We start from the raw sequence: 27,759 nt of genomic DNA, 5'->3' as shown, positions 1-27,759 counted from the left end.
GGAGTGAATTAGTTTCCAGATATTGCAAACGCTGGATTTTCCTACTTTCTCCAGCAACTTGGCTGGAAAAGGTAGAAGTAAATAGCTATTACCTTGGGGTCTGCCTACTGCTTCTTTGGGAAGGGATGAACCGAAGCAGGATTCCAAAAAGAGGGAACAAGAGCACTCACAAGAGACAATTCACACAGTGATCCAAGTATGGTGGCTAGAGACTTAATAGCCATATGGATAAAATAAGAACAATGGTGATCCTGAGTGGATTGAGAGAGCAAACAGTTGTATGTGTTTCAACTCGGGGTTGGAACTAAATTAGAAATGCACCATTGGGGACATCTGATCTATCTAAGTGAACTGGCAAGGATTTTTCCGTTGTTGGGCCTTCAAAGTTAAATTTGATATTTTGATCTTCTCAACCAAATAATCCAATGAAGAAGAAGCTCAAATGTAGGGTGGAAAGATTTACTGTACTATTTCAGCTGAGCTAAATTCTTTAGGATGATAATCAGACTTACAGAAAGAAGAGACGAGATTTAAGATACTTGTGAATGCTGATTTCAGTTGTTTGTGGTAATTTTTCGATGTGGATTTGCATGCTGTTTTATAAGAAGTGTTATCGCACGTTCTCCAGATTCTTTCTAAATTGTTGCATTGCTAATTTTCAAAGTCCATAATTTCTTCAAATACCAGACTGCTGATAGTCTATTTGGTTTTGAGTGGGGCAACATTGTCTAAAGCATTCTACTCCACTACGGGAAACATCCTTAACCACAAAGGCTTTTCTACGCGTTACGTTTACAACGGTACACTTACCACGTAAACGTCTTTACCACGCGTATGCCTTCCACGACCGTCTTTACCACGCAAGCTTCACTGGAACCAGTTCATCTTCCTCAGGTTCAGTCCGTTTTTGATGTTGGCGAAGACGTGTGTTCAAAGGTAAAAAAAGAAAAGGGGAGCATGGGGGGTCTCCCCCCAAAAATAAAAAATAAATGCATGCAGGAAAAAAGGGGGCTTGGGGGGGGGTCGCCTCCCCCCCAAAAAAAGAAAATGTAAAAACTAAGGAAAGTGGTGACAATCGGTGTCATTTTGGAGGAAACGGAATGACGCTTCCTCTTTACGACATAGGACGTAATCAAAGAAGATCGAGGAGAAGACGTGAAGAGGTAAGGAGAATAAAAGTATTAAAAATATATATACTGTTTAAGGGTAATGGGCAGGGGTAATAATAATGATTGGGTGGTCACCTAAGGGTACAGGGGAGGAGTATAACCTTTGCCAAGAGTATTCCATTACCATGCAAGTATGCGTGGTAAAGGAATATTCGTGGAAAAGGTTGTGCGTGGAAATGGCATTCCGTTGTAACCCATGCATGGTAAAGGCATGCGTTGCAACGGAATGCGTTGTAACGACATACAACCCTCCACTACTCCACTGTCCTGGGTTATCCTGAAGTACTGGCCCATTTAGAGGAGTGGAGAAAAACATCCAAACCTTAATCACTGTTTTCCCAATTTGATTCTCAGAAACAGCAGGCCTCAATCATGCACTGCAACATCACATACTAAAAATGCTCGGTATTGTAACGCGATTAAGACTTTACCGCATACCAGAGGCCAGGAGATAAGCCCTAGAGGAAGCGGTAGAAAACATGCTACAAGTAGGGTATCAACTGGAACTCTTCTATTTTTCTGGTTGCTACACTAGACAATATTTGTTTATGTACACATTTTAGACAAGCGAACGTCATCACCTATGCCTACTTAATTGCCACTTGTCAAGGAGTTGATCAAATGATTAGACAATTCACAGCATTAAACCACTCTAGACCACAAAAAAGGGCCAAGAAAAAAAAACAGGCCTTTTTCTACATCTCTGCTTTGCAGCATTTTATGACTCAAAGGAGCCCTAGACAATTTTACAGAGACTGATAGATCATGTGTTACGTCCTTGCCAGTTTTAGTCTACTGCCTACCTTGACAATATCATTGTAATAGTCCTGACTGTAATAGGCGTCTCACTCAACTACATGTTATTTTCTTTGACTTACAACAAGTGAGCTCAAAGCTAGTCCCAGAAAAGTGAGGCATGGACCTGTCACGTCCAGTATTGTAACACAGTCTGGGAAAGGGCTCCATCAAACCCCAAATATCTGAATCTGTGACAACGCCTTTGCTTCCATTCTGAAGGTCGAAATATGATTTGAGATCATTCTTAGTACCCATATAATACACCTTCTCCTTCAAACTTGGTGTCACCTACTCTGCCTACCACAACTGCAGTTACCTTGTTCTCATTTATGACTGTAAAGCAAAGTATTTGGTCGGCCCCTGTTCTATTTCATGATTTCACCAAACCCTTCAGCTTACAGGTGCTCCAGGTGTAGAGGTAGGGGCAGTCCCTTCCCAACATGATGCAAGGGGAGGGCAACACTTTATTCTTTCTTAAGGTTTAAACTGTTCCCAAGAGGAATACATTCTAGGACTGAACAAGTGTTTAGCCATCAAATGGCCCATTGATGCCATAAGTTATTATTTTTTGGTACAATCTTTGAAACTCTTTACTGATCATGCTCCTCCTCTCTGACTTTCACAGCAAAAGGATACCAGCCCCCGCATTGGTGATGGTTCCTGGCCCTACAACCATTGTATTTCAATGCAAACACCAATGGCACTAATTAAGAAATAAATTACTTATAATTAGTGTACATCCACCATACTTTCAGACACCATTTGGGGAGAATATCCTAGGAGTTTACTTGTCTTAATGTCAGTGCATCATTCTGATAAAATCTCTTATTCAGGGAACCACTGCACTTCCCACTTAGGGAGAAAGATGTTGGCTCTTTACCCTTTATTAGGTTCATCATGAACTATGCAGGGCAGGGCAAAGGCAGAGGAATAGCCCAGTGTTCATTAGCAGGATCACTTAACTTATCCAAAATAGTTTATACTATGGTAGAGGAAGAAGGCGTTTCATTCTAACGTCTGCTAAGACAATCTGGATCAGTATGGACAATGCTGGTCTAGATCTTCGCTCGGAGGTAAGATCAAATACCCATATCTGTATTTTAAGGATTCCCTTTCCATGTATCGCTGACCTCCAATCAATTCCAAATTTCAATGCAAACGCACTTCATAAGGAGATAGTCCATTAAGTGGGGATATGTTGGGGTTAGATAATGGCGACTGTGAATCAGAAGTAGAAAAGTTGTCAACATGGAGACAGATCCTGCTTTGTATGGCTAAGTTCTTGGAATAAATTCCCCAGCTTTCAAAGATTATGTACAAAAATTAATGGTTTTATTTTCACCAAGTGGTCAGAACGGTGCAGAAAACTTACAGCTGACACGGGTTTTGGCCATATGGCTAACCAGCCCAGGGCTTTTTCGAGGCATGTATCATACGTTTTCTACGTCTTGGTCCTGTCTGGGAAGTCCTTGTCTGCAGTTGTCTCTTCGGTCCAGTACACCCCCACAAAACTCTTAACAGAAGTAGAAGAGTAGCTGTAAGCTTGTGGATTTCATAAGGATAGGAATGATGAGTTATAGAATTCTCAATGGGTGACTGACTGTTTATTTATGAATAATATGGTACACCATGTCCAAGTTCATGTTAAGTATTGGTGCTTTAGTACAGTTTCAGTCTTTATGGTACATCCTTATGTATGGCTTTTCAGTCTCTAACTTGTTTATCTACGCAATAACACACAATAAGAACAATAATAATACTTCTCAATCAAATAGCTAACATACGGCTTGCCTTCTTCCTGGAAGAGAGAGAAGGCGTGGTCAGGACCCTCCTGTCATGCTCTTGCTGGTTCACTGGTAAGGGGTTTCTGTACCATCCGGTTCTTCTTGTCTCCTAGCTCTCTACACTGATTAGTTCTAACTTCGGAGGACCTGCTTCCCTTTATGGGCCTGATCTGCCACCTGTTTTTGGGACAAATGCATCACGGCATGCTCTGGCCTAGCAAGTCCCAGTGCTGCCTATTTTCAGGAAACAGTCTAGGTAATTGTGCATTGTGGACGACACCCTGACCTGCTGTAACTCTCCCTGCTATCAAAAGTCATCATTCTACAGAGCATACCAGAAAGTGCCGAATGGGAAACACTACTAAGAGAAAGAATGCAATCAGCCACAGGCAGACTCCCAGCCCATCCCACTGATCCTTCTGCCCCAAATGGGGCTAAGAAGACAAACATCAACATTAGTTCCTCTCGGTGATCGTGCACAAAGCTGAAAAGTGGTCGGCCTTTGGCATTCCTAGTCCAGACAGTGTGGCCTTAGTCTACTGGGCTGTTCCAACTGACAAAGGAGCTAGAACATTCAGGCCTCCTTGAGAGAAAAGACCCTGGAAATACATCTATCACTGGTGCTTTTATCAAGTTGCTGGGGGGGTGACAAGTAAAGCAGGGACAGCAGCATCAGCAAAAGAGAAGACATGGAAATCACGCTTGCTTTCACTGTATGCAAAAACAACAATTGATGGACAGAATGCAGAACAATGTCATACATTCACCCCAGTACAGAGATCTGGGCCTAAATCCATCGTTTTTTTGCTCACCATGCCATTCCAGTTTGAACCCAGCCATATGCAAATCAGTCTTGACTCTGTGCCCCATGGGAACAGTCCAGCCCGAACTGCCAAGCCAGGTCCTCCCTGGACTGGAAACAAGCATCCTAGGACCGGTTTCGGGCTTTCAGCCCTCGTCAGCCAGGATAGCTTGATTCCAGTGGCATGGAGAGCAAGGGACTCACGTCTGAGCATACCCTTCCCACTCGGGGTGACAAATGCAAAAACAACAATTGATGGACAGAATGCAGAACAATGTCATACATTCACCCCAGTACAGAGATCTGGGCCTAAATCCATCGTTTTTTTGCTCACCATGCCATTCCAGTTTGAACCCAGCCATATGCAAATCAGTCTTGACCCTGTGCCCCATGGGAACAGTCCAGCCCGAACTGCCAAGCCAGGTCCTCCCTGGACTGGAAACAAGCATCCTAGGACCGGTTTCGGGCTTTCAGCCCTCGTCAGCCAGGATAGCTTGATTCCAGTGGCATGGAGAGCAAGGGACTCACGTCTGAGCATACCCTTCCCACTCGGGGTGACAAATGCAAAAACAACAATTGATGGACAGAATGCAGAACAATGTCATACATTCACCCCAGTACAGAGATCTGGGCCTAAATCCATCGTTTTTTTGCTCACCATGCCATTCCAGTTTGAACCCAGCCATATGCAAATCAGTCTTGACCCTGTGCCCCATGGGAACAGTCCAGCCCGAACTGCCAAGCCAGGTCCTCCCTGGACTGGAAACAAGCATCCTAGGACCGGTTTCGGGCTTTCAGCCCTCGTCAGCCAGGATAGCTTGATTCCAGTGGCATGGAGAGCAAGGGACTCACGTCTGAGCATACCCTTCCCACTCGGGGTGACAAATGCAAAAACAACAATTGATGGACAGAATGCAGAACAATGTCATACATTCACCCCAGTACAGAGATCTGGGCCTAAATCCATCGTTTTTTTTGCTCACCATGCCATTCCAGTTTGAACCCAGCCATATGCAAATCAGTCTTGACCCTGTGCCCGATGGGAACAGTCCAGCCCGAACTGCCAAGCCAGGTCCTCCCTGGACTGGAAACAAGCATCCTAGGACCGGTTTCGGGCTTTCACTGTATAACCTACACTTATCAGTGGTGCAGGGGATTCCTAGGGATTAGAACCAGGATGCCTGAAGGTTTCACAAACTGGTTCTTCTGGGGGACAGACTTGGGCCCCATGCTGACAAAACGGACTTCTTATCATAGACAGCTAAAGATTGGGGACCAACAGGGAATCTGAATTCTCATCCCCCTCCTACTCTGTACTTTTAATTATATGTGCAGAGGACAAACCGGGAGCTGTCACAGAAATGGTACTCCATATCTTGCTACAAGTGCAATAAACTCCTATACCCAATCCAATCACTCGATTTTGAGGCAAGATGCTCTGAAAAAATGAATCCTAGTAGATTTACAGAAGAAGAGACTTTGTGTATTTTTAATTTAATACATTGTAAATCCTATGGGCCTTTGGGGTGTTTCAAATGTCTGGATGCACTGCACCAGGCCAATGGCATTTTCCGCATGTCTTTTGACCACACAACATTTCATTAGTATCAGTAGACACTTTATTCACATGCATATTAATGGGGTTAGGCCTCATTATTTACAGGAGTCCACCCACGAAATTCATAGGGCATCTTTGAATTGCTCAAGTAGGCTCCAACACATCCTGGGGTTAGATAGTTAAATGCTTCTCAGGTTTTCCCTCAGTATTACATATGGAAAATGTGTGTGTTCTGGTGTTCATGGAGCTCCAATCACCTAAGTGTCCAGAAGCGATCAGGAAGGATAGATCATTTGAGATGGGAGTGTTTAAATACCGAGGAAGCTAACATACATTCCTACTGTAGACAAGGACCGGAATTACCTATTAAATCTGAAACAAACAGTATAATGTCAGTGGTTAGCACCTGGCCTAGAAGTGGAATTCAGAGTTTACAATAAAAGAATGCACACTGTGGCAATTGTATAGGGGAAATTCATTAGGGGCAATAGCTACAAGGACTCAAACGTCCTTAAACACCATATGCTGTAACAAGGGAAGTGCGGTCGTTAAGACCCAGAGATCTGCAAAAGGAAATGCCTTAACACAGGAAACCACTGGAGCATAAAAAACTATAAAGAACAAAAGCAATCAGCATCATGCAAAAAATATACACTACTGAGATGCAAAATGTGCTTTTTGTTCATATTTAAGTACCCTTCTGCGCTGTTTGCGCTGTAGCACTAACAACGTCCTTATTAGGAAAGAGGCTGTCTTACAAGCATCAACCAATGAGCAGGGGACTTAAACCTTAGTAATCATTTAGGCTAGGGAAAAGTCAAGCCAGATACCATGAGTCCCTAACATGTCAGAGGCAACTCAGCACACCCAGACCAATGGAATGAACAGCAACTTAAATATATTGTGCTGTTGGCAGGGGCGAGTACTATGAAAAGGAGTGTAGTGACCTCTACCCCAAGGCAGAGACAAAGTAACCATATATAAACATTAATGCAATTGGAACTGGAGGAGTGGATATTACTGGTCTTTAGATATTAGATGCACTTCCACTCTTCCTTTGGAAAGCTTCTAGGCCTTAAGTTGCACTCAATGCAGTTTCTCCATAGAGCAAGCCAACCTTCACATTTGACTATAGCATTGAAACACAAGGATACAACAATACAAGTTAATCCTTTCTTGTAGTATTGAAACAAGTGACAAAAATAAAACATGTTTTCCTATATTGTTGCGGAACACAGGAGATCAAGACAGAAAGTGGGCCCACAATGAAATAAACCTTGTCCTACCAGCATATGATAGGCTGTGATCTAAGGACTTTTAAAATGAAATTGTACCTACTGCAACTTTTATATGTCAGTTACATATAAACCTATGAGACAACACTTGACCACCTTCCCTAACCTAGAAGAAACTTTTCATCATAAATGACTTCAATGTTGCTCTGACAGTCTTTAAAAGTTTAAATCCTTACCAAAAGAGAAGAGATAAGTATATTACTTATCTTTTACAATTTTAAGCTGCAGGTTACTTTTACACCCAATTGCGGTAAGTATATATTGGTATTTCTTGAAGATTTTACTTTACCTTATATCTGTGATAAGAACAAGATGTTCACAATCTCCTTGGTGGCAATACAGGTATGGGAAGCCAACTTTGATGTTCAAGTCGTTAAATGTGTGGTCATCCATGTGCGCGGTTTGAAATCTTCCATAGCCTCGATCAAGAGATTCAGACCATTCGATTATCGTTCTGGGGGTTAGGAACAAAATCAATATTATTTCTTATTGCTCTGAGAAACCCCACAATATTTTGTTTTAACCACTACTGGACTTCTCTTTACTGATATAATTTATTCCCAGAGATCTCAACAATAAAAGCATCCATCTACAACCATGGATTTATCTAGACAGCAAGACCTTTTCTATCCATTTAGGAAAATCATCTGCAATTTTAACTGTTTCTTTTAGGCTAGCATATTGAATAACTGCATGGCAACTATCATAAGGATCATAAGTTCTCAATAACAAAATACCTGGCAATGATTAGATAGAACATAAAATATAGGGGTATTCTAACACACACTCAGCATTGAAACCTACGCTAAGGATCCGAGCATAGTGACTGTGATGGGCGGATAGCAACCTAATGACTTAAAGTGTGGCATAGGGATGCTCTGCCGGGTCTCACTGAAACGGAAAAGATCAGGGGAGTTGTTGGTCAAGAAGGATGAATGAGTCTGGTGGCAGACAGCACAACTAAAATTATGGTGAGCTTTTTTAACAGAGGAAGTGTGCAAATCAATTGAGAGAACACAATTTCATAGATCGATTACTATTCTCAACAGCATTTTAATAGGAGAATAAAGCAATTTGTCATAGAGATAAAACAGAATTTTGAGACGGAACAGAAACTTTAAATATTTCAAAGAGCATTTCTGTTTAAAACATTAGGCTGCAGACCATTTCATGGAGTGCCTGTGAGAAAGTGCCATCTTTCTTGCATGGTATGCCCCCACTTTTTGCTAAATTGCGGAATGTACTTCGATTGAGTGTACCCTGGGTTCCTGCCAATCAGGTGCCCAGGGCCTATGTTCCTTCCTTAAACCACACAAACTCCAAATTGGCAAACCCTAGCCACATGTCAGCCCCTAGTAAATGGTACCCTAGGTACCCAGGGCCTTGTGGCCAGGGAAGGCCTCTAAGGGCTGCAGCACTCATTGTGCCACCCTCAGAGGCCCTGTACCCTTATAAACACACTGCCCTTGCAGGCTGAGTGTCTGGGTGCAGGACAAAACAAAGAGTCGACATGGCACACATCACTGTGTACCATGCCCATCACCTACACTGCCAAGGCATTTGTCAGCCACCCCTCTAGCTGGGTGCATTACGCCTATGGTGTGGGCCCAGGAGCAGGAGCCCTGTGCCCCTACAGTACCCGGGTCCATTCCTGGGCACTGTAAGTGCAGTGCTGTCATTTAAGAGTGCATGGTGCTGAGAGCTTGTCAAACACGAGCTCCACAGCACCATATTGGCAACACTGAAGCCTGGGAAGTTTGGTATCAAACTTCTCAGCACATTGAACCCACACTGATGCCAGTGTAGGATTTAATGTACTAAGCACCCCAGAGGGCATCTTAGAGATGCCCCCTTACAGCTAACTTACAATCCACGTCTGCTCTGAGGGTGCCCAGGCTGCCACACAGCAGACACGTTGCTGGACCCCTGGGTGGGAGAGCCCCTGCTCTCCCGGGCCTGCAACAATGCACATCCTGGGTGAGGTGAGAAATCTCCTCCCCCAGGATGAGCAAAGGGAAGCTTCAAAGGCAGGCCGCCATTTGGAGTTTCCCCAGGCCACTGCAACCCCCCACTCTGGCGGGAAGCTTGGCCGGAAACCCCATACAAGGACAGGGGATGTGCCAGCCTGCCCACCCCACCCCTCAGGTGGGGGAGGCGAGGTGAAGCACATCTCCGGGCTCTCGCCATCTTGAAGTTGGGAGGCCCTACCCTATCAGGATTAGGCTACTGCCCCCCTCCCACAGGAGAGAGGCTGGATAGGGGGTGTATCCACCCCAGGACAGGGACCCATTGGTCCCTGGCCTTCACCTACCTGTAACGCCCCTAAATCTAGTATTTAGGGGCCCCCTGAACCTTCCTTCCTTAGATTCCAGATAGAAAACTACAAGAAGAGCAAGAAGAACAAGGACCTGCCCTGCAGCTGCTAAAAAGAGAAGAAGACACCAACTGCTTTGGCCCCAGCCCTACCGGCCTGTCGACTCTCGAACCTGCACCAGCGCGGCATCTCTCGTTGCCAGCAACCTCACCAACCCCGGAGGACCTGGCTACCTTTTAGCTCTAAGCCCCTGGGACTCCCACGAGTAGAGGCTCTACTCAAGAAACCTATTTGCTATCCCTGGCACCAGCCCGGGACCGCGGACCCAACACACTCTGCACCAGCCAAGCCTGGCCAGTGCCGGAGTGGACAAAGACCCTGAGGACGACCCCACGGCGACTGTGACCCAGAGTCCGGCACCCAAGGACCCCCCTCGACATCCCGGAAGAAGCCTGCAGTCTCAGAACCAAGTGCCACCCCAGCCGCGATCAACCAGAGGGTAAGATTCCCGACGTCAAAAGGCACCCCTGCACCCGGCGCCCTGCGGCCCCCTGTGCCCAATCCCGGGGTACCCACCTAACCTACAACTACCCAACTTACCTCTCGAAGTGGTGGTGGCACCTGAAACATCCTCGTCCCCGAGCCTGCAGCCTTTTTCCAAACCGGAACATTCCCATTGATTTCCATTGAGCGCCCGAAGGCTCAAAAGCACCCTGCACCCAGCCGCCCGAGTGGCCCTGGCAGTGCCCTCTCTACACTAACCTACTTCCCCACTTGCCCTGAGTAAGTGACCAGGAGCCCAGCTCCCACAGCCGCGTGGCTTGCCAGACAGCAGCCACCAACCAAGGCCCCCCTATCCCTCGTAGGATAACATTGGGCCTAACTCTCTCTGCACCCGGCCGTTCTGAAACCGCTGAGGGTGAACCAACTGTACCTACCTGACACTGGGGGACCCCTGAGTCCATGCCCGGAATTTCAACTCTGCCAGTCGAGTACTTACCCTTAAACCGCTAACTTCATTTTCCTCATAGGGTAACATTGACTGGCTTTTTCTTCAAAAATCTTCTAAGTGTGAACTTTTCAAAACTGCAAAAATTCACCAAAAATCAGCCAAGTGACAAAAACGAATTTACTCACCTGCTCCCAGGTGAGCTCCCAGTGCTGGATCTTGGTGCCCAGCCCTGACCCTGAAAAGTGTTCACAACTATACTTACCTCTAACTCATTTTTCTCCCATAGGAAACCATTGTCTGCTTTTCTGTGAAATTTCTTCTAAGTGTCTACTTTTGCAAATTTGAAATATTCTTTTAAAATCGTACCATTTCTGCAAACGAAATTACTTACCTGCTTTTGATAAGGACCCCAGTCCTGGGTCTAGGCACCCAGTCCTGGATTACTAAAGTAACGATAAAGTACTCTACCTGCAATGTGAATTTCTTGCCATAGAGATCCATTGAATGTTTTCTTTGAAATATTTTCTAAGTGCTAACTTTTGAAATAGCTAAATATTATTTAAAAATCATTACAGTTATTAAGTCGACTTTCATCACTTGATTCTGAATACTGACCCAAGGCTGGTTCTAGGAGCCAGACCTGGAATTCCAAAAGTAATCTGAAAAGTAATCTATTACAAATAACCTGAATTTACCATTGAGCTCAATGCATTGTTATGTTTAGGAAATAGGATTGTTTATTGCAACCAACTGTGACTGTTTACACAAATTTATTGCTTAAGACAAAAGTATTTATATTCAACCTCTCATTCTGAGAAAGTATATGTTTACCCCCTTTGTGGTTCTAAAAATAAAACAAGCATATATTTTATATATACAAACCATTGGCCTGGAGTTCAGTTATTGAGTGTGTGAAACCATTTGCTGACTGAGTGTGTACAATAAATGCTTTACACTGTCCTCTGGTACTGCCTTACTGCTCGACCAAGCTACCACTTTTGAGAGTAAGGTCATACCTAACTTTGACCTCTATCAGCCTCTGGGGGACTGTGGACTCTGTACATCCTGTACCTATTAGGGAACAGTATATACAGAGCCACTTTCTCACATTGGTGGATCAGCGGTGGGATACAAACTTGCATTTGTTGGACTACTTGGTTACCATCTGATCACACAACAGAACTCTTAAAAATTGCCTTTAGAATTCTGATTGGTTTTTCCAAAATTACTAAAAGTCTTGCTAGGGCCTTGCTTAAGTCCCATTAGAATTTTAGAAAAATAAAAGTCACTATAGTCAGGGTAGAGGGTTAGAACTGTCAGGTTAGAATGTCTCAAATAAACCCAGCTATTAGTGATAATAATAACATGGACCTGGTGGAGGAGCTCGACCTCACACCTTACTTACACTTGTCTTTCAAGGAATTGAGGTCCTTATGTAAACTCAAAAATTTACAAATGGGTCTGCATCCAACCAAACAAGGGCTCCAGGAGCTCCTGGCTGAGTATGCTAAAGACCACCCATCTGAACATGGTGATGGCCAGTCAGATGAGGAAAGGGAAACAGGGGAGGTGGACAGCAACCTCCCCATACTATTCCCTAGGGAGGAGATGGCACCCATACCCTCCAACTCAAGACATAGCATCTGGGCACCTAGAGACCACACAGGTGGCTCTGGTCCCAGAGACAACACTGGGGGACCCCCCAGTGAAGAGGACAGCCTTGTGAGGCTGGCCAAAAGAATAGATCTAGAGTCCAGACTCCTGGCCCTAGAAAAGGAAAGGAGAGAGATGGGTTTAGCACCCATCAATGGTGGCAGCAATAATAAAAATAAGGATAGGGAGGAAACTTCTGACCCTAAAATCCCCAAAGGGATTGTCCCTAAATTTGAGGAAGGTGATGATATCACCAAATGGTTCACAGCCTTTGAGAGGGCTTGTGATATCAGGAAAGTAAAGAAACCTCTCTGGGGGGCACTCCTGTGGGAACTGTTCTCTGGTAACTGCAGGGACAGGCTTCTGACTCTCTCTGGGTCAGAAGCAGGATCCTATGACCTCATGAAGAAAGCTCTGATTGAGGGATTTGGATTCACCACAGAGGAGTATAGAATTAGATTCAGGGGGGCTCACAAAACCCAGACCCAGTCCTGGATTGATTTTGTAGATTACTCAGTGAAGACACTGGATGGTTGGTTAGCTGGACATGGTGTGCAGGATTTTACTGGATTGTACAATTTATTCATGAAGGAACATATTTTGAGTAACTGCACAAATGAAAAGTTGCATCAGCATTTGGTAGACCTAGGTCTAATTTCTCCCCAAGAATTGGGAAAGAAGGCGGACCACTGGGTCAAGACTAGGGTGACCAAGACAACCACTGGGGGTGACCAAAAGAAGGTGGTCACAAAACCTCCCCAGGGGAAAGGTGGTGAGAATCCCCAAGATAAAAAGTCTGAGTCTTCCAAAGGGCCCCAAAAACCTGTTCAGGTGGGTGGGACCCAAACTACTCCCTATGTGCCCCAACCATATAGGGGGAAGAACTTTGATCCCTTAAAGGCCTGGTGTAATACCTGTAAGAAGCAGGGACACCTAACTGTATCTTGCCCCCAAAACAAAGCCCCTAAGGCACCCAGTACAGCCACTCCTGGGGCAGCAAGTATACAAATGGGATCAGAGGTGTACCCTGAGCAAATCTGGGAACACACTGAAGCAAGTTTAGTCTCCTTGGGAGAAGTGGAGTTTGCCACTGTGGCTGTGTGGCCCCCCAACTTAAAGAAATACTTACAGTACCCCTGGGTAAATGGAACTAGGGTAGAAGCTCTGAGGGATACAGGTGCCAGTGTCACTATGGTGAAAGACACACTGGTTTCCCCTGAGCAATACTTGATTGGGAAGTCTTACCCAGTCACCAACGCTGACAGTGTCACCACTAGTCATTCCATGGCCATGGTAACATTAGGCTGGGGGGGGGGTTACTGGCCTGAAACAGGTAGTGGTCTCTCCAAAGTTGCCAGCTGCATGCCTGCTTGGAAATGATCTGGAAACCTCAGCCTGGGCTGAGGTTGAGTTAAAGGCCCATGCAGCCATGCTGGGCATCCCTGAATTGGTGTGTGTGCAAACCAGAGCACAGAGCAAGAGGAAGGGTGAAAAAGTAGGTTTGGAGCCTGGAATAATGGCCCAACCAACCAAGAGGAAGGACAAGAAGACTGGGGGACCAGCTTCTGTACAGCCAAACACTCAGAACCCCTCTCCCCCTGAAGAGGATGTAGATACCCCTGAGGGAACTGAGTCCATGGAGCTTGACCCTTACCAGGTTGAACTCTTGGGCCCAGGGGGACCCTCTAGGGAAGAGCTGTGCCAGGGTCAGCGAGACTGTCCCACTCTTGAAAGCCTGAGACAACAAGCTGCTTCAGAAGCCAGGGGAGATGTCAGTGGTACCCACAGACCTTATTGGGAAGAGGGATTACTGTATGCTGAGGCAAGAGACCCCACTCCTGGAGCCACCAGGAGGGTGATAGTGCCACAGAAGTACAGGGAGTTCCTCCTAACTTTGGCTCATGACATCCCCCTAGCTGGACATCTGGGGCAATCCAAAACTTGGGAAAGGTTAGTGAGTCACTTTTACTGGCCCCAGATGCACCAAAAGGTGAAGGAGTTTGTCAGCTCCTGTGTTACCTGTCAGGCCAGTGGCAAGACAGGTGGCCACCCAAAGGCCCCCCTCATTCCACTACCAGTGGTGGGGGTCCCCTTTGAAAGGGTAGGTGTGGACATTGTGGGTCCACTTGAACCTCCCACAGCCTCAGGGAACAAATTCATTCTAGTAGTAGTGGATCATGCTACTAGGTACCCTGAAGCAATTCCACTTAGGACTACTACAGCTCCTGCAGTAGCCAAGGCCCTCCTGGGTGTCTTCACCAGGGTGGGTTTTCCTAAGGAGGTGGTTTCAGACAGAGGTTCCAACTTCATGTCTGCTTACCTAACACACATGTGGAAAGAGTGTGGAGTGCAGTACAAGTTTACTACACCCTACCACCCACAAACCAATGGCCTTGTTGAGAGGTTCAACAAGACATTGAAAGGTATGATCATGGGACTCCCGGAGAAACTCAAAAGGAGGTGGGATGTCCTGTTACCATGCTTGCTTTTCGCTTACAGGGAAGTGCCACAGAAGGGAGTAGGTTTCTCACCCTTTGAACTTCTGTTTGGTCATCCTGTAAGGGGACCACTGTGTCTTGTAAAAGAGGGCTGGGAGAGGCCTCTTCAAGAACCCAAACAGGACATAGTGGACTATGTGCTTGGCCTAAGGTCCAGAATGGCTGAGTATATGGAAAAGGCATCCAAGAACCTTGAGGCCAGCCAGGAGCTCCAGAAGCACTGGTATGACCAAAAAGCTGCACTGGTTGAATTTCAACCAGGGCAACAGGTGTGGGTTTTGGAGCCAGTGGCACCAAGGGCTCTCCAAGACAAATGGAGTGGCCCTTACCCTATCCTAGAGAGAAAGAGTGAGGTCACCTATCTAGTTGACCTGGCCACTAGCAGGACACCCAAAAGGGTCATCCATGTGAACCGCCTTAAACTCTACAATGATAGGGCTGACATCACCATGCTGATGGTGACTGATGAAGAACAGGAAGCAGAGAGTGAGCCACTCCCTGACCTCCTATCCTACAGCCCAAAAGATGGGTCAGTAGATGGTGTGATTTTTTCAGACACCCTCTCTGCCCAACAGCAGACTGACTGCAAGCAAGTCTTGCAACAATATGTTAGCCTCTTTTCCCTGACCCCTGGTCTGACAAGCTGGTGTACCCATGATGTGGACACTGGTGACAGTGCACCTGTCAAGAACAAAATCTATCGACAGTCAGATCAAGTCAAGGAAAGCATCAAAGCTGAGGTCAGCAAGATGCTGGAGTTAGGGGTCATTGAGCCTTCAGAGAGCCCCTGGGCTAGCCCAGTGGTTCTGGTCCCCAAACCTCATCAACAGGGTGAAAAGAGAGAGATGAGGTTCTGTGTGGACTATAGAGGGCTCAACTCTGTCACCAAGACAGATGCTCACCCTATCCCAAGAGCAGATGAACTGATAGACAAATTGGGGGCTGCCAAATTTCTCAGTACCTTTGACTTAACTGCAGGGTACTGGCAGATTGGCATGGCCCCAGGAGCAAAAGAAAAGACAGCATTCTCCACCCCTGATGGGCATTACCAGTTTACTGTGATGCCCTTTGGGTTAAAGAATGCCCCTGCCACCTTCCAGAGGTTGGTGAACCATGTCCTGGCTGGGTTGGAGTCCTTTAGTGCAGCTTATCTTGATGATATTGCTGTCTTTAGCTCCACCTGGCAGGATCACCTGATCCACCTTGGGAAGGTTTTAGAGGCTCTGCAGAGTGCAGGTCTCACTATCAAGGCGTCCAAATGCCAGATAGGGCAGGGCACTGTGGTGTACTTGGGCCACCTTGTAGGTGGAGGCCAGGTACAGCCCTTACAACCCAAAATCCAGGCCATCATGGACTGGATAGCTCCAACAACCCAGACCCAAGTCAGGGCATTCCTTGGCTTGACTGGGTACTACAGGAGGTTTGTGAAGGGGTATGGGTCCATTGTGACCCCCCTCACAGAACTCACCTCCAAGAAAATGCCCAAGAAAGTTAACTGGACAGTTAGTTGTCAAAAGGCTTTTGACACCCTAAAAGAAGCAATGTGCTCAGCACCAATTCTAAAAGCTCCAGATTATGCCAAGCAGTTCATAGTGCAGACTGATGCCTCTGAACTAGGGATAGGAGCGGTCCTATCCCAGACCAATGATGAAGGCCAAGACCAACCTGTTGCTTTTATAAGCAGAAGACTACTCCCTAGAGAGCAGCGTTGGAGTGCCATTGAGAGGGAGGCCTTTGCTGTGGTTTGGTCCCTGAAGAAGCTGAGGCCATGAGGCCTTTGCTGTGGTTTGGTCCCTGAAGAAGCTGAGGCCATACTTGTTTGGCACTCACTTCCTAGTTCAAACTGACCACAGACCTCTCAGATGGCTAATGCAGATGAAAGGGGAAAATCCAAAACTACTGAGGTGGTCCATCTCCCTACAGGGAAAGGACTTTGAAGTGGAACACAGACCAGGGACTGCCCATGCCAATGCAGATGGACTTTCCAGGTTCTTCCACTTAGACAATGAAGACTCCATAGGACAAGGTTAGTCTCATCACCTTTCGTTTGGGGGGGGGGGGGGTTGTGTGAGAAAGTGCCATGTTTCTTGCATGGTATGCCCCCACTTTTTGCTAAATTGCTGAATGTACTTCGATTGAGTGTACCCTGGGTTCCTGCCAATCAGGTGCCCAGGGCCTATGTTCCTTCCTTAAACCACACAAACTCCAAATTGGCAAACCCTAGCCACATGTCAGCCCCTAGTAAATGGTACCCTAGGTACCCAGGGCCTTGTGGCCAGGGAAGGCCTCTAAGGGCTGCAGCACTCATTGTGCCACCCTCAGAGGCCCTGTACCCTTACACACACACTGCCCTTGCAGGCTGAGTGTCTGGGTGCAGGACAAAACAAAGAGTCGACATGGCACACATCACTGTGTACCATGCCCATCACCTACACTGCCAAGGCATTTGTCAGCCACCCCTCTAGCTGGGTGCATTACGCCTATGGTGTGGGCACAGGAGCAGGAGCCCTGTGCCCCTACAGTACCCGGGTCCATTCCTGGGCACTGTAAGTGCAGTGCTGTCATTTAAGAGTGCATGGTGCTGAGAGCTTGTCAAACACGAGCTCCACAGCACCATATTGGCAACACTGAAGCCTGGGAAGTTTGGTATCAAACTTCTCAGCACATTGAACCCACACTGATGCCAGTGTAGGATTTAATGTACTAAGCACCCCAGAGGGCATCTTAGAGATTCCCCCTTACAGCTAACTTACAATCCACGTCTGCTCTGAGGCTGCCCAGGCTGCCACACAGCAGACACGTTGCTGGACCCCTGGGTGGGAGAGCCCCTGCTCTCCCGGGCCTGCAACAATGCACATCCTGGGTGAGGTGAGAAATCTCCTCCCCCAGGATGAGCAAAGGGAAGCTTCAAAGGCAGGCCGCCATTTGGAGTTTCCCCAGGCCACTGCAACCCCCCACTCTGGCGGGAAGCTTGGCCGGAAACCCCATACAAGGACAGGGGATGTGCCAGCCTGCCCACCCCACCCATCAGGTGGGGGAGGCGAGGTGAAGCACATCTCCGGGCTCTCGCCATCTTGAAGATGGGAGGCCCTACCCTATCAGGATTAGGCTACTGCCCCCCTCCCACAGGAGAGAGGCAGGATAGGGGGTGTACCCATCCCAGGACAAGGACCCATTGGTCCCTGGCCTTCACCTACCTGTAACGCCCCTAAATCTAGTATTTAGGGGCCCCCTGAACCTTCCTTCCTTAGATTCCAGATAGAAAACTACAAGAAGAGCAAGAAGAACAAGGACCTGCCCTGCAGCTGCTAAAAAGAGAAGAAGACACCAACTGCTTTGGCCCCAGCCCTACCGGCCTGTCGACTCTCGAACCTGCACCAGCGCGGCATCTCTCGTGGCCAGCAACCTCACCAACCCCGGAGGACCTGGCTACCTTTTAGCTCTAAGCCCCTGGGACTCCCACGAGTAGAGGCTCTACTCAAGAAACCTATTTGCTATCCCTGGCACCAGCCCGGGACCGCGGACCCAACACACTCTGCACCAGCCAAGCCTGGCCAGTGCCGGAGTGGACAAAGACCCTGAGGACGACCCCACGGCGACTGTGACCCAGAGTCCGGCACCCAAGGACCCCCCTCGACATCCCGGAAGAAGCCTGCAGCCTCAGAACCAAGTGCCACCCCAGCCGCGATCAACCAGAGGGTAAGATTCCCGACGTCAAAAGGCACCCCTGCACCCGGCGCCCTGCGGCCCCCTGTGCCCAATCCCGGGGTACCCACCTAACCTACAACTACCCAACTTACCTCTCGAAGTGGTGGTGGCACCTGAAACATCCTCGTCCCCGAGCCTGCAGCCTTTTTCCAAACCGGAACATTCCCATTGATTTCCATTGAGCGCCCGAAGGCTCAAAAGCACCCTGCACCCAGCCGCCCGAGTGGCCCTGGCAGTGCCCTCTCTACACTAACCTACTTCCCCACTTGCCCTGAGTAAGTGACCAGGAGCCCAGCTCCCACAGCCGCGTGGCTTGCCAGACAGCAGCCACCAACCAAGGCCCCCCTATCCCTCATAGGATAACATTGGGCCTAACTCTCTCTGCACCCGGCCGTTCTGAAACCGCTGAGGGTGAACCAACTGTACCTACCTGACACTGGAGGACCCCTGAGTCCATGCCCGGAATTTCAACTCTGCCAGTCGAGTACTTACCCTTAAACCGCTAACTTCATTTTCCTCATAGGGTAACATTGACTGGCTTTTTCTTCAAAAATCTTCTAAGTGTGAACTTTTCAAAACTGCAAAAATTCACCAAAAATCAGCCAAGTGACAAAAACGAATTTACTCACCTGCTCCCAGGTGAGCTCCCAGTGCTGGATCTTGGTGCCCAGCCCTGACCCTGAAAAGTGTTCACAACTATACTTACCTCTAACTCATTTTTCTCCCATAGGAAACCATTGTCTGCTTTTCTGTGAAATTTCTTCTAAGTGTCTACTTTTGCAAATTTGAAATATTCTTTTAAAATCGTACCATTTCTGCAAACGAAATTACTTACCTGCTTTTGATAAGGACCCCAGTCCTGGGTCTAGGCACCCAGTCCTGGATTACTAAAGTAACGATAAAGTACTCTACCTGCAATGTGAATTTCTTGCCATAGAGATCCATTGAATGTTTTCTTTGAAATATTTTCTAAGTGCTAACTTTTGAAATAGCTAAATATTATTTAAAAATCATTACAGTTATTAAGTCGACTTTCATCACTTGATTCTGAATACTGACCCAAGGCTGGTTCTAGGAGCCAGACCTGGAATTCCAAAAGTAATCTGAAAAGTAATCTATTACAAATAACCTGAATTTACCATTGAGCTCAATGCATTGTTATGTTTAGGAAATAGGATTGTTTATTGCAACCAACTGTGACTGTTTACACAAATGTATTGCTTAAGACAAAAGTATTTATATTCAACCTCTCATTCTGAGAAAGTATATTTTTACCCCCTTTGTGGTTCTAAAAATAAAACAAGCATATATTTTATATATACAAACCATTGGCCTGGAGTTCAGTTATTGAGTGTGTGAAACCATTTGCTGACTGAGTGTGTACAATAAATGCTTTACACTGTCCTCTGGTACTGCCTTACTGCTCGACCAAGCTACCACTTTTGAGAGTAAGGTCATACCTAACTTTGACCTCTATCAGCCTCTGGGGGACTGTGGACTCTGTACACCCTGTACCTATTAGGGAACAGTATATACAGAGCCACTTTCTCACAGTGCCTTAAGGCAACAAATATTTTTAAGACTAAAGAGACCTCGGCCTGGACCAAAAAAGGCATCTTTTTTTAAAACCCATTTTTATTGTTTTCTTTAATACAAACATTTAACGCCATTGAGAACAGAAGCTTCACACGCAGGTGAGCTGAGACACTGCAAGTAAGAGCATTGGTAAACAGAGTACAAGTACATGGGGTATGGATATATGGCAACAGTCATGACTCTGGCAGTCATTAATCCCAGACCCATCCCACCCTCCTCAACAGAGTTAGTGTAAGATACAATACCATGATTCAGCAATCACCCACCACCTTCCTTCTTCCGCTGTAGCTTAGGAGTCAGTGGCAGGCCCAGACCAGTTCTGCAGGGGTCCAAGATCTTTTCTAATTGGTGTAGGCATTCTCGTGCCTCATACACTTGCCACTCCATCGTGGTACAGTAGTCCATGCCCCTCTGTCACTCACTCAAAGAGGGGGGGGGGGCTCCCCAGAAGGCCACCTATGCACAATGTCTCTCTTTGCTATTATACAAGAACACCCACAAAGATGCCGCTGTGTCTGGAATCCTCTTTCCCCTCCAGTATGCCAAGGAGGACGATCTTTGGCTGCAGCTTGGACAGACCTCCCAGAACCTCTTGCAGGGTCCCCTCAACTCTGCCACAGAATCTTTGAATAACACGGCAGGACCAGACCATATGCAAGAAAGTGCCCTGCTCCTGATCACACCTAGTGCACACAGGGGCAGGGCTGCGCCACATTGCCTATAGCCTGTGTGGTGTAAGGTATGCCCTGTGTAGATAATTGAGTTTGATCAACCTCAGTCGGACCCAAGTTCCCTGGGAGCTATGCACGCCTTCCACCAATCATTGTCGTCTAGGTTGCCAATATCCTCCTGCCATTTGGCCCTCAGTGAGGCTATAGGATTAGGTGTGTTTAGTATAAGCGCTTGGTACAGCCTGGAAATGCCCTGTTTTCCCAGCAGTTCTAAGGTTAACCTGAGCTCCAGGGAACTATACTCCACTATCGGTTTAGAACCCCGACCCAGTGGCTCCAGGAGGCTATGCAGCTGCAGGTACCTGAAGAACTGCGAGTTGTAGACTCCATATTCTGTTTATAGTTTGGCAAAGGATTTCATTGTGCTTCCTGCCCATATATCGCCTAGTTTGGAGATGCCAATGCAATCACATTTCCTGAAGTTGCACTCTCTGCCCGTACTGGAAAGCCAGCATCCCATCAACAGCGGTCTCCCTGGTGGGCCCCCAATCTATTTACTGAGTTTCAGAGCGGTGTTCCAAGCACGTAACATTGTTTTTATCACCTCAGGTAGGGATGGGGTGTCTGTGTCCCATATAGGTAATGCAGTGGTCCCTTGTCTATGAGGCCCTCTAGCTCCAAGCTTTATGCGGGGTTCCCCCTGGTCCCAAACAACCAATCACCGATTACCATGAGGTGAGCCACCCACTAGTAGTAGGTAATGTGTGTTACGTCCATCCCGCCGTCGTATGGGTTGCGAGGGTGATACGGGCTTGCTTGCCCCCATACATCGGTATTATAGGAGGATAGCAGTCTACGGAGTGATGTGATGGGGATCTCGTACGGGTAGTTTGGTAAGATGTACAACCACCTGGGAAGCACAACCATTTATTTATGACAAGAAAATCTCAACTTTCTAAAAGTGACATTGTCTGAATTGTGACTTAAAATCTGACATTACCATTAAAGAGGGTTTTAAATTACATTTCCTCAGGCACCAAACAGCACTTTCCTACCTGCTCTCAATCAAACATTATCACTTAGTAAATGTAGTAAAATAACCACACATTTATCCTAAGTCCTCTCACTCTGCTCCTGATGTCCTCTTGTGTTGTGCCCTGTTAGCTGGAGCAGGAGTTCCCATCCTTTAAACCACCACCAGGCTCCAGCAAAGACCACAGGAAACTGCTTAATTGGGACTAGCTTTGTCAAAGAACCAGTTTGATTCCCTAATGCTAGAGATTTTACACAGTAGACTCTGTGGTTTACAGACAAGATTTGGAGTCACTCTGAACACCTTCACTTCATAATACTGGTCCTGGATGGAACGTAAAAGACACCACTGATAAACTGTGAATCTGATTTATTGGACAGCATCTAAGTCATTAGCCTTATATATGGTCCCAAAATAAGCATAACAACTGGCCTGCAACAACCTACAAAAGAACAGGTTGCTGAGTATTTGAATGGTGCACAAAACTTATACCAAGGGCTACATTTTTAGAAAGTAACCGATGTATGTGACTCTTGATGTTCAATCAACGCCATTTCTTAGGAGCAGAGAAGCACCTATGTGTATTTGCTACATAACTGTTTACACAGAACGAATACCCAGACTGCAGAGACTTAGAAGATCAGACTTTAGACAGCCAGCTATTTCAGAAGCTACAAAGATGTATGGGTCAGACGCCTAGACTCAAATGTCTAGTCATCATCACTTGTTGTATGTAATACCACCATCTTGTAAGTATAAACCTGGGCAAAACCATGCATTATCACTAAAATGTTTGTCAACAAAAGTATTACGGTAGCTTCACACAGAATGTTTTGAGAGGCATTCTAAGAAATGTAGATTGCTTTAAATTGGTCAAAATGATAATCTATCAGAGAAGTTGATATTCTTGTCAGTATTTACTACATTTAGATTACTTATCTGTTAGAACAAAATTAATTTTCTCTTTATAAACACTTAGAAGTATATTGAATGCTGTAGCATTTATGAAATTGTGAACAAGACCTGCCTAGTAATGACTGGTGAGTGTTTAATTGTGTTTCAAATTGGGTCTTTTGTTTTTTTTTTGATAAACAAGTTTTATTGTTTTAAACAGCACAATAACAAAAACAGTCTGGTATTCCGAATCGGTATCACACAGCAAAGCATTAGGAAGCACCCCCCGCCCCCCCCCGCCCCCAGAATCCTCCCCCCAGCCCCCACACCGCCCCATTAAGGTATGTTGCCTAGCCATTTCCCCCAAACCTTTCGGTATTTCTTGGGGCATCCTCGTGCCTGATAGAGAGTACGTTCCTGCGCCGCGCACCAGTCCACCCCAGCGCCCCATTTGGCCACACTTGGCGGCAGCGGCTGCTTCCATGCCGCAGCAATGTCGCGCTTGGCCACCATCAAGGCCGTCATGAGAAACAGTTGCTCTGAGCGCGAGCCATCTAAGCCATCCGTGATGCCCAGCAGCGAGTGTCTTGGATCATGGGGCACCTCCCACCCCAGGACCTCCGTAAGTTCGGTCTCAATGCCCCTCCAGAACCCCTCCAGGGCCGGGCAGGACCACACCATATGCAGGAAGTCTGCCGGGTCGGAACCACATCGGGGGCAGGCCGCATCCCCGGAGAGGCCCGCACGGTGAAGGCGAGCTGGTGTGAGGTACGCCGCGTGGAGATAATAGATTTGGATGAGTCGCAGCTTAGCGGAAGCCGTCACCAACCGGGGGGCCATAAGGGCGTCCCGCCAGTCGGCCTCGTCCAGGGGACCCACCCATCCCTCCCAGCGCTCCTTAAGACCCGCAAGGGATGTAGGGGTGCAGTTAATGAGGGAGCGGTAGATCCTGGAGATGCCCCCCCTCCCCAGGTTGCCCAGCAGAACCTGAGCCTCCGGAGGGCTGTGATCCGGCAGCCGGACGTCCAGTGGCGTGTAGGTGCGTATGGCGTGGCGCAGCTGGAGGTAACGGTAAAATTGGGAGGAGTGAAGGGAAAAACGCGCTTGCAGCTCCGAAAAGGAACACATCCGCCCTCCCCGCCAGACGTCCCCCAGCTGGGATATGCCGATAAGATCCCATGATTTGAAGCCTTCCAGCGTTGTGACCTCCCGCAACCACGTCCCGTGCCACAGGGGAGTGACCCGGGTCAACCGTCCCGTCCATCGGGTGAGGCGGAGCGCCGCTCTCCAGGACAGGAACACAGCCCTGGTGATGTCCGGGCAAGAAGCAGGGATGGGGGCGCCGTACAGGCGGTCTTGGATGTCGGAGAAGCCCAAGCCGTGAAGTTCCACCCTGTAGGCCGGGTCGGACCAACCCCCTCCATACCAGTCGTGAATGACCAGTAGGCGGGTGGCCATGTAGTAGAGGTAAAGATCAGACATGCCCAGGCCCCCGTCAAAGGTGGGAATACGGCACGTCGACAGAGCCAGCCGCCGCCTCCCATCGCCCCAGAGAAATCTCGTCGCCATCCCGTCGAGCTCGCGGAACCACGGGCGCGGAAAGGAGAGGGGAGTGTTTTGCAAGACATACAGAAACCGGGGAAGGATCATCATTTTGTAGAGGGCGACCCTTCCCAGCGGGTTGAGGGGCAGCTGCTGCCACCGCGCCAGATCGACCTTGGCTCTCTTGACCAGGGGGGAGACGTTGAGCGCCCAGCTTAGCTCCGGGAGGAGGGAGACCCAAATGCCCAGGTACTGAAATGTTAAGCGACGCAGAGGGATGGTCTCCTGCCAGTCAAAGCATTCCCTGGAGGGGTGCAACGGTACCAGGACCGACTTCCGTGGGTTGAGGGAGAGACCCGACGCCCGGCCGAAGCGGCTCAGGATGGATAGTGCGCGCGGTCCGGAGCTCGCTGGGTCCCCCAGGTAGAGGAGGACATCATCCGCATAGAGGGCGATTTTGTCGGCTTCCAAGCCGGGCCACTCCCACCCCCGAAGGAGGGGATCGGATCTAATCAAGGCGGCCAGAGGCTCCATCGCCAGGGCGAAGAGAAGGGGCGACAATGGGCAACCCTGCCTCGTCCCCCGGCCAATCCGGAAGGGCCTTGACAACGCACCATTGACCAGCACTCTGGCACGGGGCCGGGCATAGAGGACTCGCACCATCCCCAGGAACCGGGGGCCAAAGCCCATACGGGACAGGACATCGAAGAGGTAGGCCCACCCCACCGAATCGAAAGCCTTCTCGAAGTCAACGAGGAGGAGGGCGAGGTACGGGGTCAGTCGATGGCGATGGGCCAAGGCCACATGGAGACGGCGCAGACAGTGGCGCGTGCCCCGAGCGGGCATGAAGCCACATTGATCCGGGTGGACCAAGGTCGACAACATGGGCTTAAGTCGTTGGGCCAGAACCGCCGCATAGAGTTTCACATCAGTATTGATGAGCGAAATTGGGCGATAGGCCGCTCTATCAGCGGGCGGCGGCGTGGATTTGGGCAAAACCACAATCGTGGCCAGGTCGGATTCCAGGGGGAAGAAACCCCTCTCAAGCGCCTCCGCATAGTGGGCTCTCAGCCGCGGGACCAGGGTGTCCTTATAGGCCGCAAAGAATTCCTGGGGAAAACCGTCCGGTCCCGGTGTCTTCCCCGTTGACGTACGCCCGATTGCCTCCCCGATCTCCTCGGCGGAGATGGGCGCCTCCAGGCTCTCCATTTCGTCCGGCCGAAGCCGGGCCAGGCAGGCGCTCCCGGACGCGAGCAGGGCGTCCAGAGAAAGGTCCGGCGCACGCGCTCGGTAGAGCTGGGAGTAGAACTGGGCAAATGCCTCCGCCATAGCCACGGAGGAGGACTGGAGCACCCCCGAAGAGTCGGCAATCGCCGGAATGATGCGCGACGCCCTGGGGTAAGTGGCCAGGCGGTGCAATAGTGCGCCGTTCTTGTCACCCCAGCCGTAGACCCTCGCTACCGAGGACTGCCAAAGAAGCTTGGCCGCCTCTAGGGACCGCTGACAAATCTCCTGACGAAGGAGCCGCAACTGTCGGTCCACCGCCGGGTCGTCATGCTCGGAGAGCGACTGCTCCAGCCGCAACGCCCGGGCCTCGCAGGCAGTGAGCTGCTGCAGCTGTGTCTGGCGGTGCCGCACCACCTGTGCCTTGGCCGCCCCCCTGATGGTTGCCTTGCAAGCCTCCCAGAGGGTGCCTGCAGACGAGACAGAGCCCTCATTGGCACCATAGTAATGAGCGAGCTCAGTGCCGACCGTCTCGCGCACTGTCTTGTCCTGGAGGAACCAGGCGTTGAACCTCCACACCGGCCTGGCCGCGTGAGGCGGGGGGCCCAGACCCAGGAGGACTGGCGAGTGGTCCGAGATGCCCCTGGGAAGGATGCGGACATCCTGGACATTTCCGCACTCGGTGGGGGGGACAAAAACCATATCAATACGAGCGTGAGAGTGGTGAGCGGCTGAAGTGTGGGTGTATTGACGGTCGTGAGGATGCCAAAGCCTCCAGGCGTCGCAGAGGCCCTGGGCCTCCGCCCAGCCCGCCAGCTGTCTCGCTCGCGCGGCACGGGAGTCCGAAATCGGTCCCGACGAATCCAGCTGTGGGGCCAAGACCGCATTAAAATCGCCCCCAAGCACGACAGTGCCCACGGGGAGAACTTCTAACAACGAGGCGACGTGGGATAAAGCCTGCGACAGTCCCGAGGGGGGCACATAGAGTGAAAGGAAGCTGACCGGGCGACCCTCCAGCGTACCACAAATGGCAATCCCGATTCCCAGGGGCGCACGGGCCACCCTCTGAAGGACGAAGGGGAAGGAACGACGCAGCAGGACCGCCACCCCGCGGGCACCACGGGAGAACCCCGAGTGCCACACCCGGTCGTAGCCATAGCGCGCCAAGAAAGGACATTTTTCCCCAAGGAGATGGGTCTCCTGAAGGAGGAGGACGTCGGCCCCAACGCGCTGAGCATATTTAAGGACCGCCGTGCGCTTATGCCTATCCAGCAGGCCGTTCGCATTCCAGGACAGGACGTGCAGCTGTGCCCTGGGGGTCACGTCAGCCATGGATGCAACGGGTACATCGGGACATAGCAGGGTCGGAGCCACCCCAGGGGTGTCGGGAGGACATCATGTCGTACTGATGCGCCGGGAGGAGAGGAGGATCGCCCAGGACCCGCGGGGAAAGCAGGGGGCAGGCAACAGGGGACCAGGAGCGCCCGGCCAGGAGCGGGCGGCAGCAGACTGTGGGCAGGAGCCAGCGCGGAGCGCAGCAATGACGCCCGCGGGAGGAAGCCAAGGGGCGCCAGGACGGGAGCGAGCAGCAACAGGCCGCGTGCGTGGGCAAGCGCTGGGCTTTGCAGTAACGCTTGCAGGAAGCTGCGATACGGCGCGCCCATGGAAGACCAGACATGAACGAAAAGGACCACCCCCCCGAGGAGGAGTATCCAACAAAACATCCAACAAAACCCACCCCTTAACCCCCAACCCCCCACCCTACACTTCGGGAACTGAAGCATCTGTCGCCCTAACATCAACAACTATTACAGAAGCCCCAAGCGAGCGCTCGGGTGTCAAGAGCGTGGTGGACCCCTCCAGAAGTACGGATGCAAGTGTTCCGGCCTAGACTACTACTCATGGGCGGAGATCCGCTGAGTCCAGGACCGTGGCGGCGGCCCCAGCCGCGGGACCGGGCCACCAGAGCTGCTACCAAGATGGAAGACCACCCCAAGTCAAATGACCGGGCTGCGGGAGAGATCAGAAAGGTCCACAGGCGCGATGAGGGGGGTCAGGGACGGGTCTGGCGGTCGCGGCGACCGGCTCCGGAGGCCCCCAGCCGCCTGAGTAGATGTCCCGGATGAGGCAGACGATTCCCTCGGCATCCTGCCCGACCTGCTCGTGGACCGAGGCCCAGCCGTCAACCCCCCCCGGGGCCGCCGGGACTGTGTGCGTCTTCTACGGCGTGGGCGAGGAGGCCTGGTTGTGTCCAGATCCGTAGGCCTC

General features: G+C 49.4%; 1 protein-coding gene across 1 annotated transcript in view; it reads right to left on the bottom strand.

Moving 5' to 3' along the window:
* Positions 1 to 27,759, bottom strand: part of SNAPC3 (small nuclear RNA activating complex polypeptide 3) — a 223,651-nt gene that overhangs the window by 48,679 nt on the left and 147,213 nt on the right. Inside the window, exon 7 of the mRNA XM_085633853.1 lies at positions 7,696 to 7,860. Coding sequence (XP_085489979.1) covers positions 7,696 to 7,860 — 165 coding nt within the window. The remainder of the gene's footprint in view (positions 1 to 7,695; positions 7,861 to 27,759) is intronic.

This window comes from Triturus cristatus, chromosome 2_1 (assembly GCF_964204655.1).
Source record: "Triturus cristatus chromosome 2_1, aTriCri1.1, whole genome shotgun sequence".
Taxonomy (NCBI): domain Eukaryota; kingdom Metazoa; phylum Chordata; class Amphibia; order Caudata; family Salamandridae; genus Triturus; species Triturus cristatus.
This window is presented reverse-complemented; position numbering and strand designations above follow the sequence as displayed.